At 39.7% G+C, this 26,574-nt stretch overlaps 3 protein-coding genes and 1 pseudogene across 6 annotated transcripts; 3 read left to right on the top strand and 1 right to left on the bottom strand.

Moving 5' to 3' along the window:
* Positions 1 to 599: 599 nt before the first annotated feature.
* On the top strand, positions 600 to 2,767 carry LOC119887699 (proprotein convertase subtilisin/kexin type 5-like; the record flags this gene model as incomplete). Its single annotated transcript, XM_038698345.1, has 6 exons — positions 600 to 847; positions 1,783 to 1,869; positions 1,953 to 2,151; positions 2,246 to 2,469; positions 2,606 to 2,689; positions 2,751 to 2,767. Coding segments are annotated over 6 exons (859 nt in total), but the record flags the coding sequence as incomplete, so codon positions are not given.
* Positions 2,768 to 5,449: 2,682 nt separating this feature from the next.
* LOC119887698 (proprotein convertase subtilisin/kexin type 5-like) lies at positions 5,450 to 7,390 on the top strand. Its single transcript, XM_038698344.1, has 3 exons — positions 5,450 to 5,572; positions 6,307 to 6,478; positions 6,556 to 7,390. The coding sequence occupies exons 1-3, from the start codon at positions 5,462 to 5,464 to the stop codon at positions 6,936 to 6,938; spliced, it is 666 nt and encodes a 221-aa protein (XP_038554272.1). The 5' UTR covers positions 5,450 to 5,461; the 3' UTR covers positions 6,939 to 7,390.
* Positions 7,391 to 7,625: 235 nt separating this feature from the next.
* On the top strand, positions 7,626 to 10,514 carry LOC119887695 (annotated as a pseudogene).
* A 529-nt stretch (positions 10,515 to 11,043) lies between these two features.
* LOC119887697 (BCL2/adenovirus E1B 19 kDa protein-interacting protein 2-like) lies at positions 11,044 to 25,406 on the bottom strand. 4 transcript variants are annotated; one of them, XM_038698342.1, is made up of 12 exons: positions 24,156 to 25,406; positions 21,170 to 21,265; positions 20,967 to 21,034; positions 20,252 to 20,428; positions 17,266 to 17,448; positions 17,001 to 17,103; positions 16,791 to 16,922; positions 16,112 to 16,198; positions 15,922 to 16,020; positions 14,967 to 15,002; positions 14,320 to 14,347; positions 11,044 to 11,738 (listed from the first exon to the last, which is right to left on the bottom strand). In XM_038698342.1, exons 1-11 carry the CDS (start codon positions 24,527 to 24,529, stop codon positions 14,335 to 14,337), a joined length of 1,368 nt encoding a protein of 455 aa, XP_038554270.1. In that variant the 5' UTR covers positions 24,530 to 25,406; the 3' UTR covers positions 11,044 to 11,738; positions 14,320 to 14,334. The 4 variants fall into 4 exon arrangements, with proteins under 4 accessions (XP_038554270.1, XP_038554268.1, XP_038554271.1 ...); XM_038698340.1 differs by lacking the exon at positions 14,320 to 14,347; XM_038698343.1 differs by lacking the exon at positions 14,967 to 15,002.
* Positions 25,407 to 26,574: the final 1,168 nt, after the last annotated feature.

The raw sequence follows: 26,574 nt of genomic DNA, 5'->3' as shown, positions 1-26,574 counted from the left end.
TTGTTAATAAAGGCTGTAGGTATTAAAATAAACTTAGCAAGAACAACAGACCATCAAAATTATTTTAACATATTAAAAACATTAGCTGTCATTTATATTTGTGTACACGTGTACGCGTGTTGTTACATATTTCACGGGCATATGATTGTACATTGTGTCAGACAGGATCCATCATGGACAATCAGCAGCTTATTCTCTCTGCTTCAGCCACAAGGTCCTGTATCAAAAGATCTAGGTCATTGTTTTATGCCTGGGCAGTTGGATGGAATTTGGAGAGGGAGAGATGCTGGAAGAGCAGACAGAGGTGAAGGATTTAAATAGTTGAGATGAGCCGATCTTTTTGAGACCACATCAGAGCCACTTAAAAAAAAACCTGACAACTGATAATGAAAACGTGGTTACTAATTAATATGACTTTTTAGAGTTGCTCTCTTAAAAATAGTTTCAGTAACTGATGGTGATTGTGATTGTAATCCTGCAAAAGATTTCAAAGGCTTTCAGTGAAATAGTACACAGGTTAAAAAGATAGAGGTTGTAAATAAATATTATCTACTAACTTGTCACGCCTAGGTTTTTCAAGTTTGCTAATACAGATAAAGTTTTGTACTGGAAAATAATGTAACTTCCTCTCTGTACTGCTCTGCCCCATCAGGAGGTGATTGTGTTAAACAGTGCCCACAGCAAACCTTCAGTGACTCCAGTGGGTGGCGATGTCAGACCTGCCACAGCTCATGCCAGACATGCCACGGACCTCATTCAACAGACTGTGATGTTTGTCTTGGTGGAAACCCTCCTCTACATGGCCAGTGCCCTCTGCTCAACTGCCCACTGGGACAGTACTTTGATGGTAAGAGGAACAATCATGATGAGGTGTAATGTTTTTAGCTGTTAATAATTTTTCTCCCTTTTTAGAGAAAAGTAACTTTATATGGTGGTGAGGCCTATGTGATTTACTGCATTTCAGTAAAAAATAAACAGTAAAACAAAGTGAGTAAAGTACTCAATGGCAAATTAGTATCAGCTGACAATAGAGACGGGGATCATACTGAACAACATGATACTTGATTCCCTGATGGAAATAATTGCTTTTCTCCAATGCAAGGTCAGAGCAGAGTGTCCCTGGAATTTTGAGGGATTCACTGTCTTGTTCAAGGACACTTAAGCATGGTAGAGGCTTGCCACTGAGACAGCGGCTTGAACCCTGCTGAAGGACCTCTAGGTTGAAGGACGGTCTCCTACTCACTGTGTAACCTTTCATTGAAGAGCCATTTTAATGGTGCAATTTCAAAAGGGGCTGTGTCAACAGCGTTGGAACACAGAACTGTATTGTTATAAATCATATGGGCTAATCGGACTGATCATTTACTTTTCTGCTTCACTGATTTAATCATTTACACGCTTGTGTGGATAAGTTGGGTGGATGTTCATTGTCAGAAGCACTTGTCATTTAGCCACGTTTTTTTCTAAACCACCTGCTGCTTACACTGTGAGTAAAAAGAACAATTTTAAGTTCATTTTGTAACCTCAAAGCATTGCGCTAATAATAAGAATAATGGAGTTTAACATTGGCAGTGCTGTGCATGTTATATGCCAGGAACAGGCAGCTTTTGAACATAAATGGTTTACTTGCCATGATTATAACTCACTGACCTCTCCAATCTTTCATGTCAGCAGTAAGCCCTTCTAAATGTAGCATGTCAATATTTTTGTGTAAACCATCATGACACATTTTTCACATTTTGTTATAGTGTAAGGTTGCTCTGTTTATTGTTTTATTTATAGGTAAATATGGTGAATGTCACACCTGTGATTCATCCTGTAAGACCTGCTTTGGCCCCCAAGCACTGGATTGTTCTTCATGTTTCAAAGGTACAAATATTTACTTTCTTCTGTCAATATAGTAGAAACATGATTCAAATTCCTATTGTGCCGTGTACATTTTGGTGTCACAGGATACTTCCTGGACCAGGACGGTTCTTGTGTAGTGAAATGTACATCTGGCTCCTACGCAAACTCTGCCACTCAGTTGTGTGAGGACTGCTCGCCAAACTGTGACACCTGCGTGGACACGAGTGATAACTGCATCAGCTGTTCAAAAAGCAGCTATAAACTTTTTCTCCACCAGGGGCGGTGTTGGTCGAATTGCCCAGAGTAAGTGATTGAACGAAGATGACGAAAAAATATCTGTAATTACTGTGTTGTGTTTCATATTTTATGCCTTAACAAATCTCCTGACTGATTCCAGAGGTTTCTTTGAGACAGCAGAGGGGTCATGTGAAGCCTGTGATAGCTCCTGTCTGACATGTGATGGCACCAAGTCTCAGTGTCTATCCTGTGCTAATGGCCACTACCTAGAGAGTGGTATGTGTAGACTCAACTGTTCACTGCGGACATACCCTGCAGATGATGGTACCTGCAGACGCTGCCCTCCCCACTGTGATGTTTGCTCAGATGACAGCACCTGTTTCAGTAAGTTATTAATAGTGTGTGCAGCTAAGCTTTAAGAGGAAAAATATTCCAAGTGGGTGACATTTTTATAATGTATTGTAAGACATCTTGAAATCTCTTGTTAGAACTTTACCACCCCTCCTCCGTATAATTTCAGAATGCAGTTTCCTCTACCTGATGCTGAATGGTGTGTGTAAAGCTAGTTGTCCCATGGGCTATTATGAGGACATGGAAGAGGGCCGTGTGGTCAGTGCCACCCTACCTGTGGCAGCTGTTCAGGGCCCCTGGAAGATGACTGCGAGACCTGCTCAATGTTTAGCCCCAAACTCTACAAGGGTGCATGCTCCAAAGACTGCCCACTGGTACTTACTATGAAACTGAAGCTATGGAATGTCAAGGTGAGAATCTCAATACATAGATGTGACTTGATTAGATTTTTAAGCGGTGTTGTATATGCGAGGTAACAGTTTTCTGGCACTGTCCTTTTTAAATAGTTAATCAGTTCCCATTGTTTATGTACAGGGGTATGTCACCTAGGGAAACTTTATTTAAAATAGTCCATGTTTCACCTTTATAAGACGTAGAAAGTGGCCTTCATGGCTCCTAACACAATGAAAATAATGCAAAAGAAGCCATCAAGATGAGGGATTGTGGCTACAATTTGGCCCATGGATAGTGCTGGAAAGATGCTGATGGGTAAACGGGTAAACTAGTCAAATACATAAACTGTATCTGAAGTGAAACATCTTAAAGTTTTTGCCAGCCATGTTTTGTGAAATGGAAATCCGGCATAAGAGGGAGATCTTGCTTTGGTTTGTAGGAGTTTAATATAAGTGGTTGATCAGAAATTTCAGATGCTGAACTTACACGTGATCAAAGAAGTGATGAAAGAACTGGATTTCTTCCAGAACTAGCTGGAGACACTTCATGATTATTTGCTTATTACTAAATTCACAGCAACTACAACCGCAACAGCGTCACTGCCAAGCTTTATCTGTGGGCGTAATGATAATGAAGTCTAGTATTTACTTAAATGATAATCACTTAACATGGTGGTGATCCCACCCTCTTTTGTAAACGATAAGACATTCCAATGATGCAGTCTGATTTGTTTGTCCATGTGCAGAATGCCACCAGACTTGTATGCGCTGTTCTGGCCCAGAAGCAAACCAGTGCACCCAGTGTGAGAAAGGACTCGTGCTGGATCCAAATACATTGTTGTGTGGCGTGACAGGCGACACAACTGCCCACCAGGACCTACCTGCACGACGACCAGTTCACCTGCATGGGTTGCCACCGGCACTGTTACTCTTGTGAGGGGCCGGGCAACGATCAATGCCAGACCTGTGCCGTCCCCAAATACCTTCATAGTGAGCATTTTTTTCTCCACTAATGTCCGACTGCACTACACTGAAGTGGTTCAGGGTGTAAAATAAACAAAAATCCACAGAAAAGCTGATTTTTATTTGCATTTATTGCAAAGCCATACATCTCCAAACTATCAGGTCTTGATAACAATCTTATTTTTAACCTTGATGACTAACAAACTATTTTATCAACTATTCTTTGCATTTGATGCCCTCAGTACACCTTGAAAACTGATTGTAAAGTGACGGCTCTTCTGGGAATATTTCACCTTATCAGTCTTGGTTAAATGGCCATATGTTAACTGATCAACAGCTGGATAGATTTATGATGGCAATAGGCGTGTGTCCATTCTATTGTCATGAGGAAATAGGAACGCCTTGAGCCATTGTCTTTAAAATTTTCAAAAACTCTTCATTTGCTAAAAACGTGACCACAAAATACACATTTTTAGCCATATCTGAAGAATTGATGATCGTATTTCACAGTTGATCGGACAACGAATTGGTGACACGCTGAGCATGCTGTGCAATGTGTCTCGAAGTACTGTGCCCTCGCAGTTGAGTCAACATAAAGTTATTAACTAACACTATTACAAAAATCACTTTTTGGCAATTCATAGAAGAAAATAATCTCATGTGAAATGTTTTTTAACCATCCTTTACAAGGTAGGTGCTAAAAAACTGTTCTGATGAACAAGAAAGAAAAGTAAAAATGAGTGCATGACTACTAATGAATTGGGAGTGGAACGTTTTTTGCATGTGTGCTATTTTCCAGATGGCACCTGTTTGACTGAGTGCCCAGCTGGTACATACAACACAAGGCAGGAGCTGACGGAACAGAGCTGGGATTCTGTTTGCCCTGTGACCATGTCTGTTCCACTTGTACCGGAGCATCGCCAAGAGATTGCCTCACTTGTTCTCCAGGATACCTGCGCCTCCTTCAACTCTGTGTCACGCATTGTCCCACAGGGTACAGAGTTGATCAAGCTCTCTATTTACTTACTATTACAACTTCACCTCCTGTAATGGTAGCTGACTTTTTTTAGAGCGAGTAGGTTCTATGTAATTTCATCAGCAGTTGAACAACTCCCTCTGAAAACATTTCCAATGTGATGTCACTTGATATTTAGTCAGAGACTAATGTTAAAATATGTCTGCAAGAATCAAAAATCTGTGTACATGTCTGACTTGTTAATATTGATGATTTCATGCCTTTCTTCAGGTATTACAGAGAGGGCCCCTACTGTGAGAAATGTGACCAGTCCTGTGAGCTGTGTACAGGAGCAGGGCCTGAGTCCTGCAGGAACTGTCCACCTCCTCTCCTGGAGCTGCAAGGCACTAAGCTGTGTGTTGAGCGATGCCCAGACCGCTTCTACCAGTTCAGTGACGTCTGCAAACAGTGCCACACCAGTTGTCAGACTGCACAGGTGATTAAGGAGCTCTGTAATAACGGCGCTTGGAGAGCAGAACATCTGCCTAATGTTCACCTACAGTCAATATTTTTCACTTGTGTCAATACTGGACAACACAGTTTTTTCACTTTTGCGTAAGGAGTCAGTTCATGTATCGTCATTTCATTTTGTTGTACAGCCTTGTGTTCTATAATGATAACTACATTTATTTGATCCTCAGTGTGTAATGAATGCATGTTTGCAGATGCCTCGCCTCAGGCCTGTATGACGTGCGACTGGGGCAGCACTCTAAAGGACAAAGTCTGCTATCCGCGTTGTGAGGAGGGCCGATACTTCTCAGAAGAGGTGTGCTCTCTTTCACGTTATATCATAAATGTATATTTGTAAAAAAGGCCCTGACAACATATTTACCCAACCAACTTCTTATTATGGGGGATGTCTGCCAAATATTTTGGGTTATTTCACATGAGAAATGTCTTTGTGTTTTTATCTGGTTTACTGATGGAATATTGATTTAGGTTCAGCTGGAAAATGTGATGTCATGTACTTCTGTGCACCAGTCGGGATGTAGCAATATTGTGAAAGTTTTTATATCACGTCCACACTTCTATTATACTCACATGCTCTCTCTCTCTCTCTTGCTGTGAGTCTGCGTCACACTTTTTTAATCAATTGATGTTTTTTTATAATGCCTGGTTTTAGGGTTTGCTGCAGCCTCCTCAGCACCCCTCCTTCCCATGTCCATGCCTCTACACATTGAGTAAAATAAGTCGTTTATTTTAAAAATGGTTGAATTCTGAAATTCTTGCGTGTCACTCGGGGGCCCTTTTTGGAGGGCAGGGCCCATTTCAATTGAAAGGCAGCCAATACTTAAGGTTAGAAATTAAATTTTCAGGGGATTTTAAACCTTTTGTTGCATCTTTCTACAAAACGCAACACAAATGTGCAGACAGATATTTACTCAGAACAACAACAGATGGCAATAAAAGCCACTTCTGTACAAAGAGGTTTGTTCCAAAGAGACCACATTTGGCTTTTATGTACCCAGTGTAATAATTTGTGAAATTATACCATTGTAGGACACCTGTGAGCCATGTGACACCTCGTGTAGGCATTGCACTGGACCCAGACCCGACCAGTGTCTAACTTGTCACCGGGATTCTGCTCTTCATGCTGTGGAGAACCGCTGCGCCCGCTGCTGTCAAGCTGAAGGGAATGACACTGATTGCTGTGTTTGTGACAGCCGCTCAGGTAGAGACCCTGCCTATTATAAGAGAAATATGATTGTTTGGATACGACTATCTACTAATGGCAGTTTTCTGTTCTAGCATTGTGTGTGGAGGCCCCCCAACCCAAGTCAGGAGACGGTCAGGTAACAGACCTGAATATGTCGTCTACAGTTCTGAAGCACACCTCAGCCGCTTTGCCTATTGCCCTGCTGCTAGCACTGGGGTTGGCTCTGGCTGTGTTTGCCTTGGTCAAGGCCCGTGCCAGGAAGAGGCTTTGCTGGAGCCAGAGCTATGAGAAACTCAGTGGCAGCGCCAGCATGAACATGCCCCACGGTGTGCCCGAGCCGGACAGTGGAGACGAGGTGGATGTGGTGTACACCAGTAAAGGAGGATCAGTATATCGGCGCTACAGCTTTGTCCATGAGCAGGTCGCAGATGTAGACCAGGATGTGGATGAGAGCACTTGTCTCAATCACTCTTAGATACATCTAAATCTCTGTAACTGAGCATTGCATTGTGGACACTCACAGGTAAATAGTTTAGTTTATGTTTAGAAGAGAATGTAGTTGTATTTTGCTTTGGTATGTTACTTTTTGAGTTCTGGTGTTTGATTTTACAAAGTGCCTGTACTTGTATAATGCACATTCTTAGATGAGGCATTTGTGAGTAAACAGTGGGGAGAAAATACATATATGTATATGACTTTTTCTTTTTTACTTGACATTAAACAGTTGAATTATCATGTATAAAAATTAAAATCTGCATGATTTGTTGTAAATACAAATTAACCACTCCACTTGATGTCTTGAGTGCAATTTGAAGACTCAAAGGTGTGTTTGATTTGTCTAGTGTAGTACTACAATTCGGCATTGGTTTGGAGTTGGTAGGTCACATGACATGGAAGCTATTGAAATAAATGATGATTTTCCCATAACACTGTTTTAACAATTGTAATTTATTGATGATCCCTAAGCTGACCCCCGGTGGTTAAAAGCGAGCTATCGGAGGTGAGATAACCGCATTTATACTGCAGAGACAAGGTGAAATGAGTAAGAAGCCGTCACTGGATCCTGGGTGAATGTCTGTCGAATATCCAACTTAAAACTAACTTCACCGCGGTAACGAAACATTGATTGTTTTTATTTTGCCAGATTAAATGGAATTAGGCGATGGCGCCTAGGCAATTGGGCAGCAACGTGAGCCCGTGAGTTTTATATTTGTTTAGACTACATTTTGGAAAATTAATTTAGTCGAATTAACTATTAACAGTTAATTTTGCTGTGTACCATTGGATGATGACAACTTTCCCTGAATTACTTTGATAGGGAAGAAATCCTAAAAACCAGACAGGTTCTGAAGCGTCACTGTTCCTGTCCCAGTAGGCTGCATACAGTGAGTTACACTCATAGTACACTGTGCTGCAAATTGAGTATATAAATACTTTGTTGAAAAAAAGCACACTCTTGAGCACTGATGTCCAAGCTCACATTCATCTGCCAAGTGTATTTATTTGTCAGGTTTAAGTCAGTAGCTTCCTGGTTACACAAAACGGACTCATTAGTGAGTTATTCAGACCATCAGGGGGAAAGTGAGATAAACACAGATCTATTACTGTAGACTACTTTATTACCATGCATGGCGCTCTTTCAGCGGCGTTTCTGGCAGCAGCATACCATCACCCTACCTTCCGAGAGCTGCCTACACTGCCAACCTGACAACGCGTCTGCAACCTCTTGCTTTTCATTTCGGCGCCTATGTTAACAGGTTGTTAGAGCAGCCACAGAGCCCGCGTGAGCAACGCAAGGGAAAGTTTGTTCTATCTGTCTTCACGGTACAGTTGTGTAATAGTCAGGGTTGCGTGGACTTCATACAGACATTTTTATTATGAAATCCTGCACTCTGTCAGTTTAAGTAATGAGCAGGAGTCTAATACGGAGTACTGTGGACAGTTCCCTCAGTATGGCTGTCCCAGGATCAGCACCTTGACAGTGGTTGTGAGACTTTAAAATGTGTTTAACTGTTTAAACTTTATTCAGTATGATGCTGCTGCTTTTCCTACTGTTTCAATGTCTTTATCTATAGAATAGGCCTATGTCACAGACATGGAGACCATAACTACTATTAACCCTAAACCTAACCTTACCTTAAACCAACTCTTCACACTAAAATGTTGGCTCCCATAAGGAAAGAGAGTCCCCACTATGTAACTGTGTGTAAACAGATGTAATACTTAATCACCTGTGAAGCCTATATATATAGTATAAAAAATAACAAACTATAATAGAAACAATGTGTATATATAAATAAAAATTGTGCATATAGAAAATCAAAATTCTTCTGTCACAGTTGCTATTGGCAATGTGGGCTAAACATCTATTTCCCATGCCAATACAGCCCTTTTGAATTGAATTGAATATTGTCTCCCTCCAACAGTGACATATATCTGCCACTGAAGAGAAAAAAATCTTGTCAATCAACAAGTCCTTTGTTGTCATGTGAAGGTGTTGTCTGTAGGCTCAATGTAGAGTGTGTACATAGCATAAATGTTGAAACATCCACCAGGACTTGTGCAACAAGTCAGATCCTACTTTAGGCCAACCAGGAAGGTGTTTAAAATGAATTCCTTCCACGCCTTCATTTGACACACCTACTTAGGGGGATGATTCAGCTTGTGCTCCTTTATTAAATGAAGAACTACAGCTTCTCCTCATTGTAGTGTAACCTGCAGAGTAGACAAGGTCACCAAAGTCACATCAAGCAGACTTCGAGCAAGGAAATGGCTTTGGGATGGTTGTTGAAGGGTCAGATGTTGGTGAGGTCCCTCTCTCTCATCCTCACGGGTATGCTCCTTTATTTTGTCCTTCAGCAAACTCTCTCTCCTTTTGACAGGCAGTCATCATCTGATCACACAATACCACTGCAGTTCTCTATTGACCTGCCTGGCTGCTCGGCTATCATCAGTGGGGATGTAGAGAGCAAGAAGAACGAATTGGAAGTGCTTCTGGCATCCAGGAAAAGACACAATTTTCTATCTGAGGACTTCTACCTCAATGTGACAAAAGACTGCCCAGCTTACATTGAAAAGAGAGGTTTCATGACAGTGCCGCTCAGTGAAGAGGAGAGGGATTTTCCCATTGCCTACTCCATGGTGATTCATGAGAAGATTGAGATGTTTGAGCGACTTCTACGAGCTATTTACACTCCTCAGAACATCTACTGTGTGCATGTGGACCAGAAATCCTCCAAAGAATTTCAGAAGGCTGTGGAGGCAATTATCTCCTGCTTTCCTAATGTGTTTGTAGCCAGTAAATTAGAAAATGTGGTATATGCCTCATGGTCCAGAGTGCAGGCAGATTTGAACTGCATGAAAGATCTGCTGAGCTCACATGTCCAGTGGAGGTACCTGCTCAACACCTGCGGGACAGACTTTCCCATCAAAACCAATGGAGAGATGGTTCAGGCTCTGAAGGCCCTCAATGGGAGAAACAGCATGGAGTCGAGGTCACCAATGACTACAAGAAAGGCCGCTGGCAGTATCATCACAATGTCTCTAACACAGTCATCAGGACAAGTGAGAGGAAAAGTCCTCCACCCATTAGCAGCCCCATGTTCCAAGGAAATGCTTACTTTGTGGTCACAAGAGCCTTTGTAAAACATGTCATGCAGGACAGAGAGATTCAGACATTTCTGGAGTGGGAGAAGGACACATACAGCCCAGATGAGCACTTGTGGGCCACACTAACAGGATGCCTTCTGTTCCCGGATCAGTGCCTGCCAACATTAAGTATGACATGTCAGACATGAATGCCATTGCTCGTTTGGTAAAGTGGAGCTATTTAGCAGGAGAAATGAAAAATGGAGCCCCGTACTATCCTTGCACTGGGGCTTACAGAAGAGCTGTTTGCGTGTACGGTGCTGGCGACCTCCAGTGGCTCCTCACACAACACCACCTCTTTGCAAATAAGTTTGATCCCGAGGTTGATGACACTGCTATTAGATGTTTGGAGTCAGTTCTGCGTTTCAAGGCTTTAGGTAACGGCCAGTTATTAACAGATTAATATGCCACCATTTTGTAAAGCTTCTAATCATTTGAAATGTAAAATAATATTGTAGAAACCATATTAATTTATTATAAAAAATTAGGGATCTTCTGATGAAATGTATTGAAATATTCTATTGCTATTAAGTCATTTCTGAAATATGATCCACATTGTATATATTTTTTAAATTATGTGGCTGTTAATCTTATGTCAAGATATTGTTATAGATCTTGTCATGACTTAATATCTGCTGCTAATAATCTGCTCGTTTTAATATTATTGCGAAGGTATTGATGGGGAACTTATGCCATGTCTTTTTTTATTTTTATTTTTTATGATTTCAATGACATGTGTTTGTGGTGCCATCTAGTGGATTCTAAGTGGAAGAGATCTGCAAAGCTGAGGAAAAAAATGTTGGTTATTTGAATCTTAACATACTCTTCATTTGGTCACTGTACAGTTTCAGTGCTAACATAAACCTCTGTCTTGTAACAACTGCAAAACAGGACCGGATGGAATAAAAAAATATATAAAAAAAAAACAATGATGTGGATCCATGACTTTACTTGGAGGAAATGTTACACTAAGACATACATCTTTACTTCAAATTGTTGCTGTCACCATGTTCTCCCTCAAGTCAGAGGGCACATTCAAGTGAGGGGCAAAAAATAAAACTTTATTTTCCCCAGGCAGGATTTTAACAGAGAACGCCAGCAGTGAACAGTGAAAAAGGTGCTGTCAGAACTTGTTCTACGAAATGCCACTCAGACACCTAAAATGCAGTTTAAAATCAGAGCAACCATAAAAATATATTAATTTCTCTCCATTGTCACCTTTTGAATATAAATATATATATTTAAATGTAATAAAGCAGAACATGCATCAACCATTTGTAACAGAGTGCCTTAAATAACGTGTAGATACAACAGTAACTAGGGAACACCAATAAGCTAAGTGTGACATGATATACCGGTAGTAAATAACTAAAAAAGATTAAAAAGTTTCAGACAGAATGTGGAAAAATGCAGAGGATTGAGCTGTAAAAAGTTCCACAATGTAACAGGCAGCATAGTTTCAAAAAAGGCACTCTCCTGATGCAAAGAGCCAAGTCTCCAGTCACGTTGCCCAGAGCATATACATTAGATTGTTGTGCTCCTCCTCCACATCTTGCAGTGCGAGCAGGGTCACTCCGGTATGGCAGCAGTTGCGATCTCCACTTTACCGTGCATGTCCTTGTCGATTCTGCAGACAGATTCAATAGTCATCAGACATCCATGTGACTGGGATGGTGTGTCATCTAAAAGGGCCAACACACTGTCCATAAACACGCTTTTCATTTGATCACATCCTGAAATGTGAAAGTACCATCACACCACTGCAAAGTAAATTCTTTGCCAGAGGAAAATCATTTTTACTTACCAAACCAATCTCCACCATACAAATTAATACCTAATTTGGTCTGTTATAATTCACACTAAAATATTAAGTACTTAAAATATTTGTGTGACACAAACCATCAATATCTGTTGTATAATGGAGGTTCTTACTTACCTTGAAACCTTATAAGACAAATGCACTAATGTGTGCTTCAATATGCAGCACACCCTGCATAAAGGTATAGACGTATACAATAAATACTCATATACAGTATGTGCAATCTTTGAATTTTTTCCAAGCCTTGAGTAATCTATTACAATCCGTAGCCATGTTACCAGTGCATAAATGTGCAATTTTTGTTGATACTGTCAGAAAGATGGCGATGTGTGAGGGTTTGAGTGCATTTGTCTTGCAAGCCTGTCAATCAATTTAGAAGCTTATGCACCTAATAACATATGCTCAACTAATTTTGGCAGAGTTCCATACACAACACAGAGCTTCTTGGACAACCCTGTGATTATTACTTTTCTAATGTTCTAACATCCTATGATATACAGTATCTCACCCCTCACATTTTCATAAATATTTGATTATATCTTTTCATGTGACAACACTGAAGAAATGCCACTTTGCTACAATGTAAAGTAGTGAGTGTACAGCTTCTATAACAGTGTAAATTTGCTGTCCCCTTAAACCAACACATTACACAACAATTAATGTCTAAACCGCCTGCAACAAAAGTGAGTACACCCTAAGTAAAAATGTTTAAATTGGGCCCCACAAGCCATTTTCCTTGTGTGACATCCTTGTGACTTGTTAGTGTTACAAGGTCTCAGGTGTGAATGGGGAACAGGTGTGTTAAATTTGGTGTTATCGCTCTCACACTCATACTGGTCACTGGAAGTTCAACATGGCACCTCATGGCAAAGAACTCTCTGAGGATCTGAAAAAAAGAATGGTTGCTCTACATAATAATGGCCTAGGCTATAAGATTACCAAACCCTGAAACAGAGCTGCAGCATGGTGGCCAAGACCATACAGCAGTTCAACAGCATAGGTTCCAATCAGAACAGGCCTCGCCATGGTCGAACAAAGAAGCTGAGAGCACGTGCTCAGCGTCATCTCCAGTGGTTGCCTTGGGGAAATAGACTTACGAGTGCTGCCAGCATCGCTGCAGAGGTTGAAGGGGTGGGGTGGGGGTCAGCCTGTCAGTGCTCAGACCACACAGCTCACCCTGCATATTGGTCTGCATGGCTGTCGTCCCAGAAGGAAGCCTCTTCTAAAGTTGATGCACAAGAAAGCCCGCAAACAGTTTGCTGAAGACAAGCAGACTAAAGACATGGATTACTGGAACCGTGTCCTGATGAGACCAAACTTATTTGGTTCAGATGGTGTCAAGCGTGTGTGGCAGCAACCAGGTGAGGAGCACAAAGACAAGTGTGTCTTGCCTACAGTCAGGCATGGTGGTGGGAGTGTCATGGTCTGGGGCTGCATGAGTGCTGCCGGTACTGGGGAGCTACAGTTCATTGAGGAAAACATGAATGCCAACATCTACTGTGACATACTGAAGCAGAGCATGATCCCCTCCCATCGGAGACTAGGCCGCAGGGTAGTATTCCAACATAACGACCCCAAACACACCTCCAAGACGGCCACTGCCTTGCTAAAGAAGCTGAGGGTAAAGGTGACGGACTGGCCAAGCATGTCTCCAGACCTAAACCCTGTTGAGCATCTGTGGGGCATCCTCAAACGGAAGGTGGAGGTGAGGTCTCTAACATCCACCAGCTCCGTGACGTTGCTATGGAGGAGTGGAAGAGGACTCCAGTGGCAACCTGTGAAGCTCTGTTGAACTCCATGCCAAGAGGATTAAGGCAGTGCTGGAAAATAATGGAGGCCACACAAAATATGTCACTTTGGGCCTAATTTGGATATTTTCACTTAGGGGTGTACTCACTTTTGATGCCAGCGGTTTAGACATTAACAGCTGTGTGATGATTTTGAGGGGACAGCAAATTTACACTGTACACTCACTACTTTACATTGTAGCAAAGTGGCATTTCTTCATGTTGTCACATAAAAAGATATAATCAAATATTTACAAAAATGTGAGGTGTACTCACTTTTGTGAGATAATGTATCTGCAAATGAACCATCTCAGCAACTGAGCACATTACTTATAAGTAATGAGCAGAATATTTCTGTGTGCATGAGGAAGGCTGACAAAGGTTTGTGGCAATTACAAAACATCAGCAGGGAGTGGGTATGCAGTGAGTCATGCAAAGAGCTGTGAGAGAGGACAAGCCGGGTGCTCAGTCAGTAAGTTTGAGTTACTGCAGCGAACCATGCGAGGACATGGTTACAGTGCAACCACACACCACAGTGACAAAGACAATCTGCTTCCCTGCAGTTCCACCCCATTCAGTCGTAAAAGAATGAACAAACTTACCAAATGTCAAACACCTCAAATTCTAAACCTGTTTTTTAAGAGACACATGCAAGTAAGTGCTACTTGATGCCCCAACTTTAATATCAGAAAGCAGCAATGCAATCAGCTACGCCAAATCTATTCTAACATGTTCTTGAAATAAATCAATTCTTTTCAGCATCACAATGAAGACAGTATTTTGTAAAAAAAAAAAAAAAAAAAAAAGGATAAGAATCTTAAGGCTACAAACGTACATGGTATGTTTAAAACCACATACAGATAGCTGTAATTATTTTGAGGCAATAAATAAAGAACACAACTCACATGAATTAGCTTTGAGATTAACTGAACAGAATTGGCTCAGAAATGAGATATAGTTGGTTAAACAAGCACCAGGCCACCTATTTTTGGAAACCAATCAAACAGCTTCTCAGCCTGCTCTTTAGGAACTAAATCTACTGAGAGGAAAAAGTAGGACATTGGGGAGGAAAGTTGTCGATTTTGGCCAGAAGAAAACAGCAAATCATCAAACTACAAAAACGCGAGACAGGTTGAGGTGTATTGGTGCATTTCTGAAAGCCAACAGATCATTTCGTTGTTAGTTTTGTGAAATGCAAAAAATAAAATAAATAAATGCTGAGACTGATCCTGGGTGAAAGTGCATATACCTTTTACGGCTTTTCCTATTTTTTTCGTCGTCAAACCTTTAGAAGGGGTAGGGAAATGGAGTTAAGGAAAGGAGAAATACACAGCCAACAGCAACCAAACATCCAAAAGAGAAAAACATTTGATAAGATGAGTATATGTGCTGACGTCTTTTCTAATGCCACGAGGATACAAGGCACGCCTCAGGTTAAGTCACATCAAGGGAAAATACAGCATGAGCAATTTCTCAGCATGAGCTCGCTCAATGGTTATGCATATCATTTTGCATATAATGTTGACACTTGGTGAAATGTTAAAATAACTCAGATAGTGCATAACACCCATTAAGGCTACACAGGAAAAGCAGAATGTTGCTGTAGCACCACCTACAGCTGAAATGCAATCACATTTTGCAGGATCAGTCCGACATTATACTGCATAAAACGTTACTAGAATTTGGAGAGGAAAAAAAAACATCAAGGCATCAAAAGAAATAACTTTTTTTAGGAATCATTTAATTATGTTTTGTACCAAGTTTTGTGAGGATAGAATGAATTCTGTAGAAGGGAAGAAATGGAAGGTGGTCTATACTGATGTGGTCATGGTCTATTTATTAACTTATTCAAGTGAGCAGCCATGTACTGCTCCACTGCACACCAGTTGCAGCTGTAAAATATGCCATCTCCAGGTCCATTTCATTTGGAAACAAAACAAGACTGAATCTAGCCTCAACCAGGAACCACCCCGATATGTAAACGACTGCTGTAAATGAATGCTTACTCAAGTGTTAGCATTTAACAACAAATCATTTTCAACACTTAGGTATAAAATCAGAGGGCCAAACCACTACATTTCTGTTACGGCCTTGGATTTCTATTTATTAACTTGCAGACCCCACACTATTTGGTCTTTTGACAGGACTTTTGTAGAGTTTTAGAGCTCGAAAAGTGCTGATGTGTTCGTGTGGAGCATACTTACTGTTTGATACAATCTGGTATGGACACATACTCCATTGGAACCAATTCTGCCAGGTCTATCAAGCTGTACACGTACTTTATTTTCTGACTAAATTTGGAGCTGTGAAAAGAAACGGGAGTGTCAAAATCTAACAGGTTACCTAAACTATTTATTACTCTGATCATGTTAAAACTTCAAACATTAAAGTTACCTTATGAAAGGTTTTGTGAGAGCCAGCAAGGTGCGAATAAACCAAGAGGGATGGACAATTATCAAAGATTTCAAGTTCTTCCTTAACCTGTACAAAAAGAGTGAGAGAAGCTATCAATAATAATCACATATCATTAAATTAAGGACTTGAATTCATTACTGGATCCCTGAAAATTGTTAATAACTGAAATGAACATTATTCCTCAGTTTTGCTGACCTACACTTTGTCTTTTCCTTCTTGGGTTATTCTGCAGCAATGGAAGTAAATGAAGCCTTAAAAGTTGATCCAAAACAAATTTCTACAGCTGTCCCAATTTGTAAACACCTTGGCACAGCCTGTGTTAATGCTCCTTTAGAAGCTTTATTTTTACAATATTGTGACTACAAAGAAAATTAATGAAGGAAGATAGACCAGTTGGTCAACAAAATTCCTTTTAACTGTTCATTTTATCTCACTGAAAATATATCTGTTTTGGTGATGTAAATGTTGTTTTTAACTCTGGCAGTTTGCTGCTTACTTTTGTACCATTTAAGGTTTTTCACTGGACTTGGACTAGTTATATTCAATACAAACTAGAAAAAAGGGGGGGAGGGGGGAGGGTAGTGTATGATGATGCTGCTGTTCTTGTGATTGGGCCAACACCTCTGCACAGCTGTAAACGCTACTACTTCAGACTCACCTCCTATCAATCTGCTGATAACACTTTCTGAGCCAGCCAACAGTTGGCATCTTTTTCCGAGAGGTCGCACCATTCAAATACACAATCATATAGTTCTCAGCAACCAAAAGCTCCAGTGTGCCGATGACGTACCTGCGACGGGAAAATTCCATTAGTGCTGGTTCTCAAATGTTCGCTCACAAGGCTTGAGGACTTCAAATAATTACTCACTTGAATAAATTGTCCATGATGTATCTGTAATTTGGTTGATTGCTCTCAGGCATAAAGCACACAGCAAACACAATGATGGCATTTAAACCGTCTCCATAGTAACCTGCAATGAAAAGCCAAAAAATAATTTTTAACACAGACGATGATGTCAAACACAAATGTAATACTGCTTGTTCATCTTGTAAATTAAAAGGAACATAGACATACATAGAATTACTGCACATACTGTATGTGTGTGCCTAATTTCACCATGTATGCCACTGACCTCCATGGCTGATAACTCTCTTGTAAGGTTCGATGGCCTTCATGTCCACTCTGTGTTCCTGGTCTCCGAACCGAAACGCCCTCCAGCGTCGCCCTTCCTCCCTCTCCTCCGAGGCAGAGTACTCCTGAACTGACTCCACACCCTTCTGTAGTAGCTCTGTGGTTTTCGGCTTGGGTAGGTCGTCTAAAGGAGAAGAGGCATTTTAAACCCTCAGCTTGGATTCTACACCCGCTGCATGTGAGGCCTGTCTGATGTCATCAATTCTGATTTACTTTGATCAAATCATTTATGTAATGTTTAGATCACTCAATTTATAATAAAAATGATCAATTGCATGCATTTTCATCAACAGATATGACCATAACATTTCTTTTTTGCTTTTCTCTTTTAGATGGCATGCTTTCCTTTTTTGAATCAACACCAACAGTCACATCTTACATCCATGTCTCCCTTTCACTTGAGGTCATCCTTTTTTGCGGGGGGAAACCCTGCTATTGCACTCTTGTCATGTCACAGTAAAATAAATGGAAATAAATGTGATGACCAACCACTACCATTCACAGGGCCGACACCCAACTGAAGTCCCTGAGGACTTCTGTGCATCTTTTGTTGTGGCACATATGCATGACGCACATAATGTATAGCTGCATATCATGCAGACATCAAGCAAAGTTTTAAAATGATAATGTATTTCAAGCATGCAACAAGCACAATCAAATTTAAGCGGATAATAGTGAAACCAAATCACACCAACACACTTTGATGAGGATCTTTCCGTGAGTGGCTAATCATATACATACATACATACATACATACATACATACATACATACATACATACATACATACATACATACATACATACATACATACATACATACATACATACATACATACATACATACATACATACATACATACATACATACATACATACATACATACATACATACATACATACATACATACATACATACATACATACATACATACATACATACATACATACATACATACATACATACATACATACATACATACATACATACATACATACATACATACATACATACATACATACATACTACATACATACATACATACATACATACATACATACATACATACATACATACATACATACATACATACATACATACATACATACATACATACATACATACATACATACATACATATACATACATACATACATACATACATACATACATACATACATACATACATACATACATACATACATACATACATACATACATACATACATACATACATACATACATACATACATACATACATACATACATACATACATACATACATACATACATACATACATACATACATACATACATACATACATACATACATACATACATACATACATACATACATACTACATACATACATACATACATACATACATACATACATACATACATACATACATACATACATACATACATACATACATACATACATACATACATACATACATACATACATACATACATACATACATACATACATACATACATACATACATACATACATACATACATACATACATACATACATACATACATACATACATACATACATACATACATACATACATACATACATACATACATACATACATACATACATACATACATACATACATACATACATACATACATACATACATACATACATACATACATACATACATACATACATACATACATACATACGGGTTTCTTCTTTAGGGCACTGTATGACCACATATATAAATTTTGCCTGAAAATAACTGGCAAGATGCTCATCATTTATGAAATTATCTACCAAATGAATCAAAAGCACACAATGTGAGATTCTTGTTTTAAAATCCCAAATGTAATGTAATTAAAAGACTACAATTAATTAGGTGCACATTTGTATCATGCTTTAATGTATTCATTATTGTGAAATGTCTTGTGATGTGTGATATCTTGTGAAATATGACACACCCAAAGACTAATAAACAGCGCATGCTAGCAAATGTTAAAATGTATTGTTTCCTGAAACACAACAAAATTTCAATGAAAGGAAAAATGACATGCACATAACATACACCAAAATGAAGGGTATGAAACATGAAACTTCCCCATGATTTGTTTGAATAGCTGAAGACAGAACATAATCTGGACAATAGGAATTGATTGACTCATGGATGGCAGAAAAAAAAAAAAAAAGGGTGCTGTCCAAGAGACCTTACCACAAGGAAGAGAGAAACCTGCTGCTGCCCTGCAGCCTGTTTCCAGGCAGAGAATGGAAACAATTCTTCCAAGTGAAATAGAGGAAAGCAGCAGTGTGGAAACAAAAACAAAGTACATTTTAACTTCACTTAAGGCACTCAGCTGCCAACCCAAACCTGTAAAATGAAGGAAGGAAAAGGCCCATGGATCCAAGAAACCAGGACATAAAAGACCGGTCTGATAACACAATTGTATGTGTTACAAGCCAACGAATAAACCCAAGGAGGGAAAATCTTTTCATAAATAAAATACACCATAGTGGACTTCATCTGGGTTTAATTTAAAGTATCTTTGCATCTCCCACCTCATCAAGTCAATCTAAACTTGACTGAACTTTCAGTATTAACAAACAAAGCGGAACAAACAAGGTAAAAAGATACTAGGGGTGCAAACGATCACAGAACTCATGTTTCGGATCATATATGGTTATAATTTTTTGGATTCCACACAGCCAATGCCATTTTACACAATGGAGGCAAAAGCAACAGCTTTTGAATCAGTTGCTCCCCTAACCCAGTTGTTGTGCATGTTTTCACAGCAATTAACATTTACAGAATTAATACATAGTAGAGGTGTCAGTAAAACTGTTTCACACTATGATGGTTAAACTCCACGGGGAGGGGGTGGGGGGCATACAGACCACTACTAAAGCATTATTGTTGTCATTGCGTAATATTAAGTCCTTACCTTCCCATTCAAACTCATTGCTGTTGTCTGAAGGTGTGTCTATATCATCAAGGTCCAACTCTGTACTCTCATCCAGCTCATCAGAGAGGAGAGAACCTTCACTGCGGTCAAGTGTAAGGCTGATGTCCGGAGCTGCAAGCTTCTTCTTTGCCTTCTTGCCATGGTTCATTTCATAACCTATGGTAGATGTCAAATCATCATTGTTCATGGGTTTTGTAAGAACAATTAAAGAATACTCACATGCAATGAAGATATATTTTCCTAGTGCTTCCAGAGTCCTTTATTGTGCAAAACCTGCACTCTGAAGTTCAGGCAAGGCAAATAAGAGGCTGCATTAGTTTACACAATCAAGTGGTATCTGCCATTGTGAACAATATTTTATTAACCAAAATCCCTCTGTGTGTTACTGTCCCTCCACTTCACCTCTGCAAACAAAACACTATTAGAGAGGATTTTATACTAAAAAGACTACGCTTGAAGACACCCTTTGGTTTTTAAAGGCTGCTGCTGGGGCCTCAAATTAGATTGGGCTGAACTTTCAGAATGCATTCTTGCACAAACAAGAATGAACAGGAATGATTACAGCAGCCAAAAACTCTCTCAACGTACATGGGCATGTGAGTTTTAAGATAAGACTTGAAAAATGTGAACATGCACTTTAATATTCTCCTGGGTCGCTGTGGCAATGCACCGTATACTATTCTGTTTTCATTACCAGGGTCTCCCTCTTCAGATGGTCCTGCAAAAAGCTCATCTTCAAGCTCCTCTTCCTCTGGTAGGGGCCTGATAATCAAACAGGAGGAATTCACACCTTCAGTGGGGTTATGGTTCATGTGACTTTTAAAACCCAAAACATTTGATACAAAGCTGTTAACCATGATTTACGTGGTAATACATGAACATTAGGAGTGACAATACCGTGGAAAGTCCTCATCCTGCCACTCTTCCTTCAGTTCAACTCCTTCCATTCTTAGTCGGGCTTCTGTTGTGGCGACTGACTCTTGGCGCTCCAGGCTGGTAATAAAATCACAAAAAGGTCACGCCATCTTTTATGTTTAATGATCTTTAATTGCTAGTAGGCCCCTTTGTACTGTGAATGCATCAAGATCAAGAACAGGACCACAAGAGATTATCCGGGACAAACAAATTCCAAACACCTAATTGTTTATCAGTCATCGGTTGCTTATACAATCCCAAAAAGATTATGGGGGAAAATATGTTCATGGATTAGTATGTCAGCAACTAAAACCTCCACAAAGTCATTGGATATGGACAGTTACAGTGATGGAACACTACAAGACAGCAGGTACACTTGACTTAAGAGGATGAGGATTATGTTATGAACAGCCTAGGTTATGTTGAGAAAAAAAATACACAATAATAGAAAAGATCTATATGAGATTTATAAGAAAAGTTATAAAATACATAAAACAAGTTCATTTGATTTTAAAGGTTTCAATGGAGAAGGGTTACACTTTTAAATAAGAATAAAAACGCCATATATATATGTATATTATATATATATATAAATAAAGGCTCTACTCATGTGTAAGGTTCATAATACCTTCCCTCTGGTAGGCCAACAGCAGCCTCTACTGACAGTCTTAACCTTTACAAGATGTAGAGCAATAGAGGGGGGTTAAGCAGAAGTATCTGTCTAAAAAGATTTGTTGTAACAATTGGTAAGAAATTGTGTGTCATGTATTGTCAAATTTGGGGGGGGGAATGGTCCTTTTGGCTTTAGGATGAACCTTAAACTTCCATTGCTTACTATATAATAGAGGGTAATAACGGCTTTCCATGTGCTGTGGTCAACCCCGCCTGTTACTTATCACCATAGCATTACACGCTGTTAGTGAGAGAAAACCTTGTGTATGGTGCTTATATGCCAATCGGTATGTGCCTCTTTACTATCACATGGGCTTATTGCCTTTTTTAAACAAACCAAATACTTTGATATGAAAAGAAAATAACCATCTCCCCTCCATTGTTCCAGCTCCTTGGCCGATGCTCTGTCACAGTGCTAATCAATCCACAATTCACAGCCATGCATGTTGATCAAGAACCGCCTCAAGAGTTTCAGCCTGCAACTGGCCACATAATCAGATCACTGCCTTCTTGAAAAGCTCACAAGCTTGTGTTTAGCTTAGCTTTAAACCAGCCAGGGCTTAGCTTATAAACCATAGGGCTAGTCACTAATGCTGATCATGGTATCTGTGTCTTTGCTGCACAGAGCTCCTTCTGAAGCATTAATCACATACATGACTGTATTTGTGCTCCCAGACGCAAAAACAATCTGGGCATTTGGTTCTCAACATTTCACAATGTATCAGTTTGCTTATGTATAGTACTAATCCCCACATTACATCTGAAATCCAACTAAGAGAGGTAGAAGTGCCAAAGGAATGTGGTTTCCTGAAAAGAAATCCTAGCAATCAAAGAGCACCAGAGACCAAGGTGCATGAAAGTGGAATCGGCCACATTAGTGAGTCAAATGGAAAAGAAAACAGTTCAAAAACTATAATAACAATAAGCCACTGGTGGTGATGGTTTTGAAATAACTGATTTTGACTATGCTGATACTTCTTTCCCCAAGACAGTGTACATACACCCTAATACATTCTGTATAACTTTTTTTTAAGTTAAGACAAAGGTAAATCTATATAAAAGAAAGAAGTGCTGACCAAACGTTTGATGAGAAGTAATTTTTCATGGCCATGATTTCATCAAATCTGACAGGAATATTATTGTTATTAATGATGGGGAACCATTACTTTACTAAATTTGAATTTAGTTCTCATATAGCTATACTTCTTATAACAATATGCAAATCTGTCAGTGTCAGAAAAAGAGTGGCTAATTTGGCTTTCTGGCTTCTGTCAATAAAACTGCTGGTTATTCGATATGAAGATTAAAAAGGTAGAGGCACAATTCATAGCAGCACCTTACCCTGACAGATGCGAGAGAACATCCTGAAATGTCATCTCCTTGTGGTTAAATAGAATGTGTCAACTAGTGTTGCTGTCCAGCTGTTAGCCCTTTCATATCCTGATTACTAACAATCTTGAGCATACAGTAAGTTGCAAATACTTGTAATGAAGGATCCACTGTTGTTGGTGATGGGTCACAAGGTCATATGTTTGTCAAAGTTCAGCCAAATGATGCTCTGTGTATATCTTGCTGCACAGCTGTTCACATATTTTGCTTACCATAACCTACAGTGGTTTGAGACAAAGACTGTTACACCTGTACAATAGTATACAGTCTAAAAAAATAGCCCAGCAAAATACTACATTTCTGAAGCTTAAAGTTTCACATTTTTCTTTAGATTGTGCCAGAGAAGTATTGATTCAACTGTGTTACTTTTTGACATCCTTGTCTGTGGTGCTGTTGTACTGGATTACATTATAATGAAATATGATCCTACTGTTTTGTCCACAGCTGAAAAAATAATAGTGTACAGATATTCATATTACCTCCTCTACAATGTTCAGGAAATCAGTGTCATACCAGCCTCAGTCTAGCGTCTACCTGACTTGCTTTTCTTTCCAGGCTATAAATAAGTTAATGCATAAAGGTTTGGAAAGGGTATGTCCCTGTCTGTTGGTATTATTAATCACTTGTTTTCCTTTTTGTGTTCTGGGTTAAACAGTTAAGTTTTGCCTGTGAGAGTATGGCTTCATTTAGCAGTGGTATTGGCAACCATGCAAGAGATTCGCAGGTCTGATCCAGTACACTGGAAAACATTCGCTCGCAGACACTTGAACAGAGGCGGTCATCTGACTCAGGTGCTGGAGTCTGGGAGAACAGCTTTCATGTAATGGAGCGCTGATACAAGAATATAGCTCATATTTTTTTAAGTTTCCAAAATGTAGGTCAAACAAACAAATGTACAGTTACAGACCTTCCAATAGGTCCAGGGGGTGAGCGTGGCTGGGGAAGGCTCACTGGGGTAGAACTTTTTGCTCCCGGCTGTTTCTGCTCGTCGCCTGGAGTTGGCCTTTCCTGTGGCGTAACGTTACCTCTTGTTTTGGTTAGACTCTCTTGGGATGCCTCTTCGCCATTTTCAACTGTGGAAGCTGTGATACTTTGTAATTCGTCCAATTCCTCCTCTTCACCTTCTCCCGACACCCCAGAAGACGAAGGAGTAGAAGTCTGTCTGTTCCCCAGCTCGTCAAGCGTCCTCCTGGGTGTGACAATATCTTGGCTGCTATTGTTCAGATTCATATCGCTTACACCCTTCAGCACTGCTTCACTCCCAATCACATCCGATGCCATAACGTTAAGTTTCTCCTGGTCCTAGAGCGGCTCGGTGTTGAAGAGTCCGACGGTGAAACGTTGAAAACACCGGTTTAGTAAGCCAGTCAGATAGGTGAACGTGACTTACAGAACTTCTTTAAAAGTTTGTGGCTAGCGTAGTAGCTCTCGTCCGCCGTACAGCTAGCCAAAAGGACGGTGTTTGTTGACAGATAGCTACACCAACTAACAGCACATCTTATTAACGTTAACCAAATAGTGTTAAATGTCACACTGGGTTGACAGATAGTAACTTTATCTAAATGCGTCACAGTGTGTGAACTCTGGAGTCCAAAACGTGTGCTAGCTTTGCATAAGCAGCGGTGCGCAGTGTTCCTGCTACTTATCAATTTCCTCCCTTCCTTCCTCCGAGTCAGAAAGCTCTCCTGCGAACCGACGTTACTCACGCTAGCGTATGGGCGATAGTTAGCTCCCTTAGCCACAGCAGAAACAAGCTAATGTTGACCCGGCATTAATCCATAAATTGAAGCCAGTTGTCAACTACAACGTAACGTTAGGACAGCAATTCCGTTGGTCATCGTAAAATATAAAGTCCGTATCTGCTGATTTAACTACCCGGCGTCTCCGTTATTAGTCTTAGGAATGATAATTTAGCGGCTGAAGACGGTTGTTTGTAACACGGCAAGCTAACTAACAGAGCATACCGTCAGCTCTCCAGCTAGCGGTATCGACATTTTTGTGTAGTTGCCAGTTATGTCTCCTGCGGGTTCGTAACGTTATCTGAACTTCCTACCTTTTATCCCTCAGCAAACATCGCAAAAGAAAGACAAAACGGTGTTATTTTGATGCGTTGTTTTCACCATCCGAATTATAATGTTTACCCCGTTGCCTCATTTTGCGAGGCAACGTTTATACTATAAGTTAACGTTAACTTCATCTAAAATATTAACTTACTTCGTTTCAGTGTCTCACATGTTGAAACGATTCAAACGAAGATGATAAAATGCATTGCTCTCCAAAGTATGTCATTTAACTAGAGTTAGAGGCTTTCATAGATTAACGTTATAGATAATAAACGAGCTTAATGTATCTCTGTGGTAAATTTGCAAACCTGGCACCCCTGCCTGTTTTGTTGAGCCTAACGTTACCATGAACTGTCGAGGTGTCGCTGCCTCAGCACGTTGTCACTGCCCTCTGCTGATCGTGGAAAATAACATTTTAAAAGGTTTAGACTACAGAACCCGTTGACCTGGTGTGTACTGAAAACATGGATTATATTTAAACCTCTGGGATTGTAGGACAGCAGTGCTTTCCATTGGATTTACTAAAAGTTATTTCCATTTTTAATCTGTAAAGATTTTGTATCCAACATTTTGATAATTATCAGGAACATTTATATTATCAGTTGTCCTGTAAATTGTAGTTGTACAGAAATACTGTACATTTTACTCTGTTACATTTAAGGTAAGTTACAGATTACAAAACCTATGACCAGTTTATAAAATATAATGCAGCTATTGATTAAATAACCCAACAGTAGGTCAGCATATAAAGAAGTGGAAATTAGCCCCACCTTGATGAGATACAACATTAACATGCTGCTTAACATTTAATCAATCAGCAGTAATAGAATAATACAAATATACAATAATATAACTTTCAGAATGGGTCCATTTTCCGCAACAAGTACATTTACTTTTACTTTAAGTACATTTTGTGGCTAGTACTTATATAATTTTGCTAAAGTAAAAATTTGAATGCACACTTTTACTTACAGAAAACCTTCCATTGCAGTATTGCTACTCATACCTAGATCCTAGATATTATAACTTAAAGATCGGAGTACTTCTTCCACCACTGTTCTATTAGTGTAAGCATATTAGTATATACAACTTGCAGCTTCAGTCCAAAATATTTGCCTTCATAAGTAACTGTTTTATTAGTATTTAAAGACACAAATGTGGCTAAGTGCCAATATGAGAGCAGAACTCAACAGCCCATGATGCATAGGGCAAGCTATCAGAAATCAGTGTATTTTTGCAGTAAACATAGGCTGGAGTAATGAA

This window comes from Micropterus salmoides, unplaced genomic scaffold (genome assembly GCF_014851395.1).
Source record: "Micropterus salmoides isolate LMB-PRFRI ecotype aquatic unplaced genomic scaffold, ASM1485139v1 Ms_hic_scaffold_4271, whole genome shotgun sequence".
NCBI classification, from domain to species: Eukaryota; Metazoa; Chordata; class Actinopteri; order Centrarchiformes; family Centrarchidae; genus Micropterus; species Micropterus salmoides.
This window is presented reverse-complemented; position numbering and strand designations above follow the sequence as displayed.